At 37.1% G+C, this 11,480-nt stretch overlaps 1 protein-coding gene across 3 annotated transcripts in view; it reads left to right on the forward strand.

Moving 5' to 3' along the window:
- The window catches only part of TMTC1 (transmembrane O-mannosyltransferase targeting cadherins 1), a 267,544-nt gene extending 256,836 nt beyond the window's left edge, over positions 1-10,708 (forward strand). For all 3 annotated transcript variants that reach the window (XM_032268575.1, XM_032268576.1, XM_032268577.1), the window contains 6 exons: positions 773-908; positions 1,823-1,967; positions 2,893-3,030; positions 4,737-4,859; positions 7,331-7,408; positions 9,544-10,708. In XM_032268575.1, the coding sequence (XP_032124466.1) occupies positions 773-908; positions 1,823-1,967; positions 2,893-3,030; positions 4,737-4,859; positions 7,331-7,408; positions 9,544-9,684 (761 nt within the window). In that variant the 3' untranslated portion in view covers positions 9,685-10,708. The remainder of the gene's footprint in view (positions 1-772; positions 909-1,822; positions 1,968-2,892; positions 3,031-4,736; positions 4,860-7,330; positions 7,409-9,543) is intronic.
- The last annotated feature ends 772 nt before the right edge of the window (positions 10,709-11,480 follow it).

An 11,480-nucleotide genomic window follows, 5' to 3' on the forward strand; every position in this document is an offset into this window, starting at 1 on the left:
TCTTTATCAAATCTCTGAATATCTTTGCACTTTAGTGTCTGTATCTGGAAAGTGGAAATTTTTTGTGTGTGGTTTTTAAAATATCTCTTAAATCCTGATAAACAGCTAAACAGTGTCAGAAGGCAGCTAAATTGTATAAAAACACCTGCGAAAATCATACAAATAAAAGTATTTAAAAATATACAATGCATTGCACAAGTGCATGGTGGCATTATTATGTTGGAAGTCCCATTAGATAAATACCTTTAAAACGAAAATGCATGATTTTAAAAGAGATTTTCACTCTAAAGCTGATATGTGTTATTTAAAGCAATGCTTCAGTTGCTATGTTACGGTATAGTTCATTAAGACAGACCCTTAGAATTTGCTTCTGGACAGTTTTATTTCTATGGTAGCCTGTTCTATTTTTTTGTATAATGAGAGCCAGTTATATCTTAGATAAATAACAATCACTAATAATCTGAAGACATCCTATTAGCAAGATCAATGACCAGAAAAAAACTTGGACTAAAATAATATATATAATACAAAGAATAGATTTTAGTTTTTACTGCCTTTCTGTTAATTTTTTTGGAAGTATGAATGAACAGGGAAATTGTTAAAGTTAGGCAATGGTCAGGATGAGAAGCTGAAATGCAAGCTAATTTACATATTGAATAATTTTGGTATGACTCTATAATAATGAGAAAGAATTATAAGTCAGAAGAGAAACTGAAAAGTTATTTTTATAATAAGACATGTTCTGCTCTTACCGACCTATCATGGGTTACAGGCTTTCCAGAAAAGGCAGTGGCCCATTACCAACAGGCTATCAAACTCAGCCCCAGTCATCACGTGGCCATGGTGAACTTGGGAAGACTCTACAGGTCACTAGGAGAGAACAGCATGGCTGAAGAATGGTACAAGCGGTAAAGGTCCCTTTCTTTACTTTATAAATTGGACAGAAACCTCAGCAATTGCCCATCAGCATCTTAGTTAATTGGAATAGGTGTGTTCTTAAAATGCTAGCAAATTTTGCCAATTCAGGTGATACAAATTCTTATCTCCAAAGAAAGCAACCACAACAATATAAATGGGATCGTGATTCATGACTTTGACTGCTGGTTAGATTATAATGCTAAACCAAGGCTGAAATTTAATTCCCACTTTAGTCGGTTTGTTGTTTTCTGAAGCCATGGATTGCAACCCCAATCATAAATAGCAATTTCAAAAATGGGAATAATAAAATACTATACACACATGAGGACAAATCCAACATAATTAATGGGAAAGACCCTTGGGGCTCAGTTTCCATATTGATAGGTCAATAAAACATTCTTACATTCCAAGTTTGGCATCATGATCATTTTGTAAGAACCTTGTTTTTGGCCAGGTGTGGTGGCTCATGCCTGTAATCCTAGCACTTTGGGAGGCCAAGGCAGGGGAATCACCTGAGGTTAGGAGTTCGAGACCAACCTGCCCAATGTGGTGAAACCTCATCTCTACTAAAAATACAAAAATTATCCAGGCATGATGGTGGGCACCTGTAATCCCTGCTACATGGGAGGCTGAGCCAGGAGAATCACTTGAACCTGGGAGGCAGAGGTTGCAGTGAGCCAAGATTGTGCCACTGCACTCCAGCCTGGGCGACAGAGCAAGACTCCATCTCAAAAAAAAAGAAAAAATACCAAAAAAACCCAAAAACCTTGTTATTGATATAAAAACAAAGACCATATTGGACCAGAAGTTCAAACCATGGACAGTCATCCCTAAATCTAATCTTAGACATTAGGAAATGTACCTATTAGAAGAGAAATGTCAATTAGCTTTTCTCCAAACTCAGCGCCCTGCAGGTGGCACACAAAGCTGAGATATTGTCACCTTTGGGAGCGCTGTATTACAACACCGGCCGATATGAAGAGGCTTTGCAGATTTACCAGGAAGCAGCAGCACTTCAGCCTTCTCAAAGGGAGCTCCGCTTGGCACTGGTGAGTAGGATGAAAGAAAATGAAGCCTGCAGCTTAAGCACAGCCGGCCATAGAGAGAGCCATAGTCCTCAAGCCTCGAAACTGGAGCTGGAATACTGTAATACATCCACTGTATGAATATTCATGCAGCCAATGTTAAAGCCATTCTCCAGAGACATGGACACCAAAAATGCTGCGTTTTCGTTCTGAAATAACTTCAAACTTATGAAAATGTTGCAAGCATAGTAAAAACTCCCGTATGCCCTTTCATCCGGATCCAATGATTTGTAACATTTTGATGTGTTTATCACTCCCTTGTGTATGCGTGTAAATGTGTATGTATACACATGTATAAATGTGCATATTTAGATACGTATGTTTGTATATACCTATTATTAGTATGTGTTATTTTCTTCCTGAACCATGCGGGAATTCGTTATAGATATCATTCCCCTTAATCTCTAAATACATTTGCAAATAGTTTCTAAGAAGGACATTCTCTAACATATAGCTATTAAACTCAGGAAAATTAACATGCACACCAACAAAATTTTTATTTCAACGTTTGGAACTTCGCTCATTCTTCTCCTTAGATGTGCAATAAATCAAATTTGTTATCTTGCTGTAAACACATTGTTCTGATGAAATCAGAGGAAATTCTTTCTCTTCTGACATATCTAGTCAACCTTTTTTAAAAACCACAAGCCATTTCATTAGATATCTTTGGTGTTTCTGCCATTCACACACAAATGCATGCACAAAACTAAATAAAGAAACAAACAGCAAAAAGTCAAAGCCTGAAAACTGGTGATTCAGCCTTCTCTATGAGTCACTAAATTGATGCTGAGCATGTTTGTCAGGAGTGCATTCTGAATCCTTCTATTTGGGATGCTTTATTTGATAAGGTAGTGAATCTCTGCTAACCAAGGTCTGTGTGGTTTTGTAGGCTCAGGTTTTGGCTGTGATGGGTCAGACAAAAGAAGCTGAAAAGATGACCAATCACATTGTGTCAGAGGAGAGCGGGTGCCTTGAATGCTATCGCCTCTTGTCAGCAATCTATAGCAAGCAGGAGAACCATGACAAGGTAAATAAGGACACTGTTTAGAGTTCTTTGGATTCATAGGTTAAACATGGGGTGCACCTAAGTGATTCTCCAGTTTGCACGTTTATGCACCTGAGAAGTCTTAAATCTTATCAGTCAACATATCCTATCTGATATGGAAAACTTTTCACAGATACCCCCTTAACACCTAAGTTGTCCCCTTGAAATAATATTTTCTTGGCTTATCCTTGCTGTAAAGCTTTTATGTGATATTGTCTCAGTTTGTTTGCAGCTAAGTCTAAAAAGATCAAGACTAACATTTATATGCTTTATTATTTTGTATTTTTCTTCTTACATATTGTTTTATGTAATTCTCATAACCATGCTTTATAGGGTTGTTAGGAGGATTACATAATATATAAGAGGATTACATAAAACAATATATATGAAGGAAACGCAGGTGACCAGGTATTGCAACTGTTATTGTCTATCTCCATTTTAAAAGTTACGAAATCAATAAATTTATAAACTGACTCAGTGAAATAATTGTGGAAGGTGCACTTTGTTCTGGCCAGTGTGGTTGGTGTCAGAAATAAAGTGGTAGGCAAAAAAAAATCAGAAAGTCACTGCCCTTGTCTTCGTGAAGCAAACCCACAGAGAACAAGATTCAAGAAATACTCACAAAACAAATGGAGAGCCATAGCTGTGACCAGGGATACCATGAAGAGCTACCTGTCCCAAAGAACATATAATCAGGGGACCCAATAAGTCTGGGAGGCCAGATTTCCCCGTGAAGTGATGTGGAGGTGAGGGCTGGATGAAGAATAAGAGTTATTAGGCAGAGGAAGAAGCAAGGAGGATTCGGGGATGGGAAACGGCACATGCAAAGCCCTGTGGCAGCAGCAAGGGAGTGGGTGAGAGGCAGCGGGAGTACTGTAGAAACACAAGCACAGGCTGCTGGGAGGAGACTCCTTGAGGGCCAGGCCAAGGATATTGTTCCTTACTCTGGGAGAAGCTTTGGGTTTTTGTGGAGAGGAGCAACATGATCAGATGTTTGCTTTGAAGGGATCTTAGGCTGCAGGGGCAGTGGGTGCTGGGGGCAGAGTGGGAACTAGGACCTGTGAGGGCCTGCTGGAGTGGTCTAGATGGACACATGGTCAGGGCAAATGTCTGAGGCCAAATCTTGTTTTCTTTCAACTTCCTATGAAGTAATCAAGGATATTTTATTGCCACTCATCTTTACATGACAAAACGGGAGTATAAGAAAGTTATTTTATCAGGGCCACTAATTCCCAGTGAGAAACTCAAAGGTGATGAAGAATATATCTATATTTGATACAAGGTCTTCCCTTGTTGCCCAGGCTGGAGTACATTGGCATGATCTTAGCTCACTGTAAGGTCTACCTCCCAGGGCTCAAGACATCCTCCCACTCAGCCTCCCCAGTAGCTGGGACTACAGGCGCGCACCACCTCACCCAGCTAATTTTTGTATTTTTTTGTAGAGACAGGGTTTCTCTATGTTCCCTAGACTGATCTCGAGCTACTGGGCTCAAGCAATCTGACTGCTTCAGCCTCCCAAAGTACTAGGATTATAGGTATTAGCCACCACACCTGACCAAGAATGTATTTTCATTTTCACACAACATACCTGCTGACACATAGGAACAAAAGGTATAAATTTCATCAGTTAAATAAGTTTTTCTTTACCTATTCTGCATTTATTCTGTCTTAATCTCCAACCTCTGCAGGCACTTGATGCTATAGACAAGGCTCTCCAGCTGAAACCAAAGGACCCAAAAGTCATTTCTGAACTTTTTTTCACAAAAGGAAACCAACTAAGAGAGCAGAACCTTCTTGACAAAGCTTTTGAGGTATAAACTCTTCACAAAATTGTATCATCAAATTCACAGATTAATACTCTCTATCTTCAAGGAAACATGTACAGTAAGATAGATCTAAGATCACTGGCATGTTTGTGGAGTGAGTGAGTTTTTTGACTAATTGACTTAAAGTTTTGTTTATTTTTTATCATTGAGCATCTGGCCCTTGACTATTCAGGGCCGGATTTATTTTTCTGAATAACCACCTTTAACTTGATGGTGACAGTGTTCCACATTTTGGCCTCAAACTAGCTTCTCCCTATCTAGCTCTCTGCCTGCAAGAACCTTCTATTCCAACTGTACTAGTACCTGAAAAGCCTTGGACATTTCCACATGTCCTTGACATGCCCTGTCTTGACTTGGAGGATGAGATTTCCACTCATGCACCAAGACGCAGGCTGTCCTCCTGCCTTAGGAAGCCCTCCCTGACCATCCTTACTCCTGGTGACCTTACTTCTTCTGAATTCTTAAAAAGCGGACTGTCTCATGAAGGTACCAGTCATTTGAAAGTGTCACAAATTACATTGTATTATTAGGTCCCTCCCCCCAACCCGTGTGTGTGTGTGTGTGTGTGTGTGTGTGTGTGTGTGTGTATGTGTCTCTGTGTGTGCAGGAATGCACAAATCCTTGCATATTTTATCTCCCCAATTAGATTGGACTTTCCTTGTAGAGAGGGACTACATACTCCTTTGTTCTAAAACAGTGTTTTGCCTGTTATAAGGTGTTCAGTATCTACAGCTTTGGAATAAAACTTGTTCACAGGTTGAAATCAAGAAGATATTTACAAGTAAAAACAGAAATGTCACAATGTTACATACTTTATCCTTATATCTGGTAAAGCCACAAATTAATAAAGTCATAAAATTGCACTAAATATAGGAAAAGTGAAATATCCAATGATATAATTGTGCTGGGAAATAAGTGAGTGGCTTTCAAAATATTATTGGAAAACACATAGAAAGATATTTGGGAAAGCTGATTTGAATGCGAATCCTTTAAAGAAAAACAGAAATCATGCCATTTTTCTCTAAAAAGTTCTAAGCATTTTTCTCAGAATTTGTAGGGTTTGCTCTGCCTTTTGAACATTTTCAATATCTTCATCTTATTTATACCTAATGTGAACATTATTAATAACATAATTGTCAATATTTATAGTATGTATATATCATGACATACTGTGTTGCAAACAAAAGTATTTACTAGTTGCTTGACAGTAGCTCAAATAATCATTATAAAGTGACTAAATTTATGAAGATAGGAATAGGGCCATTGATAGATAGTAATAGCTAAAATGCATTAGCACTTTGTGTATGATTCATATATATTATGTAACTTAATCTTCACAAGAATCCTATAAGAAAGGCATGGTCATTGTCATCATTGTACAGTTTTGTAAACTTAGAGATCATATCTTGCTCAAGGTCACAAAAGTGGGTAAGAGATGGCATCAGTTTTGAATCCAAGATTCCTACACTACATTCTCATCTCTGCTGAAATAAATTCATCCAAGAGACACACCCTCTCAGTTTATTTTAGCAGCTTTTTGAAAGTATAGTTTCTTAACATTTCTTTCTTTCCCCTAAAACTGAATTAGAGGAGAATGGACCAGATTTTACTTGATGGATTTGTTTGATCATATTCTTACTAATGAAAATAGCAAGCAACATTAAAATATATGCAGATACTTAGTTTCGTCATTAAAGACAATACCCTTAATCTGCAGCTTTATTTCAGGTGACCATTTGAGACTCAGTGGTGAGCATATCTTTGATGCAAAACATGCATGCTATTAAAATATACCACACATCACAGATACTGCATTTAATAGGATATGTGTTATTCAGACCAAAGAAAGTGCTTGAGGGATAGGTAACTCTGTTTAAACATTTGAAGAATTTTCATATGTCAGGGGAATAAAAGACTGTCTAATGAATAAAACTATCCCCTAGTAATGTAGATGTTCTTAAAGAAGTGGTGATCCATTTTAAGAATTGCAGCATAGGCTAAACAACTAGGTCAGTTATATTTTAAAAGGGGATACTACATTAGGGTTAAACTGTTTAGAAGACCACCCCCAAATTCTGTGATGATAAAAAGAATTTTCTTACTAACTCCATTTGCAGTGAAAAAGCCCAAAAAGTTCAGTTTTCTTACAGGTCAAGGCCAACTGAAAATGACGCGATATAAGAGAAATCACCTGACTTCTGTGCAGGCATCCTCAGTCTCTCTAAGTCCAAAGGTTAGCTCTGCAGGGAAATTACACATTTCAGTTTCCTCCACTTTAGAATCATCAACTTTGAAAAATAATAGAAATAAACAGGGTCTCCTGTGAACTAATAGCAGCTGGTTTTATTGTATTAATACTTTATATTTTCACATGTGAAGAAAGTATTTTCCACAATCCTGCAGCGTTAAAGATGGGTCTTTGTTTCCTGACCTGAAGATATTTCTTATTTATTTAGAGCTATAAAGCGGCTGTGCGACTAAATCCAGACCAAGCACAGGCCTGGATGAACATGGGTGGCATCCAGCACATCAAGGTAGGAGAAAGATTTACTTCCACATGGACTGAGCCTTCCCTCTGTGTTTTCTCTTTCCTAAAGGATTGAGAAACTATTATTAATTTCCTTTTTGAAATCATTTGAATACCAAAAGCATGGGTTTTTAAAAGGGAAATAGCTTAGTTTATGTTCACTTTGTATTATCTAGATACTGAATATCAGGAAGCTATTTTTAACATAAATCTACATAAAATAGATTTTATGATTTTCCTAACCATGAAGAAAATCATGCATACTTAACAGAAGTATCAGATAGCAGATAAGATCTGTTTATGGGAACTAAATCCCTGTTCGAGGTCAGTATGGCTTATTTTCTTCCCAGTTTAACTCACTGTCAAAATTAAAGTGTTACTTAGAATATTACTTCCTATTTCTTATATCTAATATATCTTTTCTCCCTAACTTTTTACTGAAAAGCAAGCTTATTTGTTTTGTTTTGTTTTTCCAAAAGAAAAGCACTACTTTTGGGTGAGTCTTACCAAGGATGAAAATGACCTTTGGGGGACTTTTATCTGTAACTAATGCAATTAATCATTCGCCATCATTCATTTATTCATTCATCCATTCATTTTATAAGCATTTATGGCTAACATCCTATATGCCAGGTCCCCTTCTTGGCACTGGGAATCAGTAATGAACCAAGAAGACAAAAATTCCTGTCCTCATGGTACTAGTAGAGGGAGTTAGGTGATACATTACTACAAACATACATACATGAACACTTAATTCATACATATGTGCATAGTATGTATATAAAATATATTAGATAGTGATAAGTGCTAAGGAGAAAAAAGAGAAAGAAGATTGGAGTGCCAGGGAATAAGGGCTAATATTTTAAGTCCAGGTGGTTAGGAAAGGCCTCAATTACAAAGTAGTATTTGAGCAGAGACCTGAAGGAGTGGGCCATGTGACAACATAGGGAAAGGGCACCAGCATGTGCAAAGGCCCTAAGGTTTGAGCATGCCTGTTGTTTAAAGAACAGTGAGGAGGCAGCATGGTGGGGGGAGAGCAAATAAAAGGAAATGGGAGAAGCTAGGGTCAGATCATGCAGGCCTTCAAGGAGTTTGTAGGGATTTGGGCTTTTATGCCAAATGAGTCAGGGTTTTTGGAGGACTGTGAGCAGAGAAATGCCATGATCCAACATGTTTTTAAAGAACCACTCTTGCTTAGCTAACTGATTTTCAGTCTCTGCACTGGTAAAATAGCAGTGTAATGATTAGAATTTGAATAAAGTCCTAATGGGTTTTACTGTTTAGTGGAAACTGATCACTCTTGGAAACACACACAAAACAGATGACCCATGATTGCACAAATGGGAGAGGTTAATGGGATAATTATCCTGCAGCTGACAGTTTTGATCTGGTAGATGGTGAATTCAAGCATGATATTTATCAGAGCCAAATTGCCCAAGCTCTGATCTTAGTGATATTCTAGGGTGGCCAGTAATATCTAGTTGGGAAACAGAATGATCTTACTTTAAAGAGTAAAATGATAATTTTAAATATTTTTAATCATATATTAAATAGTTACATTTTCAAATACAGTCATGTGCCACATGACATCATTTTGGTCCAAAATGGATTATATATACAATGAAGGTCCCATAAGATTAAAATACTATGTTTTTACTACATCCTTTTTGTGTTTTGATATGTCTAGATACAAATACCACAGTGTTACCGTTGCCTACAGTATTCAGTACAACGTGATTTACAGGTTTATACATTTTCTTATCTCTCTTTCTCCCATCCCTTTTACCCCCATTCCCCTAATATGAATCTCAGTGGTTCCATTTAATTACAAAGGAACAGCACTAACCCCATGAGGACACTAGGAAATGATAACCCCACATCCTGCATTAGTTGAATTGAAAATTTGTATTTCTGCCATTTATCCTTACAGTATAACTCTCCTCTATCACATTCTCTAACTGATCTGGTACTTAAAACAAATGGAGTCTCCAAAAACACCAACGGACAAGGATAAACTTACACATACAGACAGGGTTTCCGTATGAGAACATTAATGTAAAACTGGGCCAGAGGGTCAGTTTCATGCTCTGCGAGAGTTTTGTGATGGATCAGAATGTAATTGCTCTCTCTTTTCCCCGACAGGGAAACTATGTGTCTGCAAGAGCGTATTATGAGAGAGCCTTACAGCTGGTTCCAGACAGTAAACTGCTGAAGGAAAATCTTGCCAAATTGGATCGCCTAGAAAAACGATTACAAGAAGTTCAAGAAAAGGATCAAAAGTAGCACCGTTTGACCCAGCCTCACAGGATAATGTGGTGCCTCTGAAAGGGGAAAGAGTGATGGAAGCCTTGCTTTCACATCAGTAGGGGGACAACTAATGAGATTTTATCTCATTCCGAGTTCAGGTGGCACATTTTGGGACATCTGCTGGTAGGTCAGTGCTGAAGGACTTGCTTTTCCATGAAGGAAGACAAAAACAGCAAACAAGGGCACGAAGGTCTGAGAAGGAAGAACGACAATTACACATTTTACAGATTTTTGTTTGGTTTAACTCCAGAGTTCTCTTGATAGGTCTCTGTGCTTTTGAGACATGGAGATCTAATTCTGTTTCCTAGTTTAGACATTTATGTCCCAGAAATACAGAAGCTTGAAATGCTGTGAAGGCAGAGCTTCTATTCTTTGGGGGGTGAAGTATTTCAAAAGAGGATAAATCCTCTGGGGTAAGCCATTTGGAAAATCCTACCAAGAATTGGCTTATTTAATTTTCCAGAACTAGATGTGAGTATCTAATAGCTTTTGTAGAAACCTCCAGAATATTTGGGGTAAAGGGCTATTGCTAAGTGAATTTTATCTAATATCCCCCTAAGAGTATTACTAGTGCTTTTTTGAGGAATAAAAAGGAAGCTCCTGGAATCATATGTGGATACCTTTATCCCTACGGGAAACTCAAGGAGCTTGACACTCCTAATTCTCTATGGAAATGTTTAAAACTATTTTACTTTTATTACAAGTATTACTAGAGTAGTGGTTCTACTCTAAGATTTCAAAAGTGCATTTAAAAATCATACATGTTCCCGCCTGCAAATATATTGTTATTTTGGTGGAGAAAAAAAAATAGTATATTCTCCATAAAAAAATTAAAGATATTAACTGAGAGAAATGTCCTACTTTATTATCTTAATATTCAGGCATCATGAGATTTACTATTTTTTTGGAAAATATATTTAACCATTGAGGAACCTTTATGATGTATCACAGAAATCTTCATAGACTCTAACTAGATTTCAAAAACAAAAAGCTCTATTTATTTCTGTTCCTAGGCTTAATGAGAATTCTAGGCTTAGAACATCAGTGATTAAAACCTAGAATTCTTTGTTCTGAGAATATTATGGAGAATGCTCTAAAAACTAAGGTAAAGATCAAATTCATAGTTTTAAATATATATATTTATATTTAAGAGATAGAAAAGGCAAAGTTGAACTCACAATTTGACATTTATTTTTAGTGTTATTTATTTCATAACTTAAAAAATGTTTAATATATATATACACACACTTCTTTTTTCTCTATACAAAGTGCTTTTAATATCGGCTATCAGAACTGATCTTACAAAATGTAAATCTAAATTGTAAAATAGTTAAATTTTAACAGTCTCTCCCAAAATTTATGTTGATTATTCACTTGCTAAAGAGATGTGAGGAGTCAGCCTTCAGTGTTTTGGCAGTCGTATACTTTGGAAGTGAAGAAATTGGAACACCTGATTCTAATTTGGTCTTCATCATTAAAAGCAAAACCAAAACACCCCAGGCAGTACTGTGTATAGTGCTGAGCCAGGTAGCACACAGACATAGTAGCCCAAAGGCTCAAATAATTCACATGCTCAGGCCAGGGCAGGGTAAAAATAGCCTTCTGTTTCTTCAACCCAGTATCAGGATGCACTACCCTAATGCTATTATTTGTTTTGTCAAGGTAAGTCTAAATAAACAAGAAAAATTTTTCCAGATGGCATGGCAGGGGGAGTATTTTAAATGCAAATAGTTACAGAATTTGAATTAGCATGCATCTGTTGGTGTGCATCA

Source organism: Sapajus apella, unplaced genomic scaffold, assembly GCF_009761245.1.
Source record: "Sapajus apella isolate SASKATOON/1434 unplaced genomic scaffold, GSC_monkey_1.0 scaffold183, whole genome shotgun sequence".
Taxonomy (NCBI): Eukaryota; Metazoa; Chordata; class Mammalia; order Primates; family Cebidae; genus Sapajus; species Sapajus apella.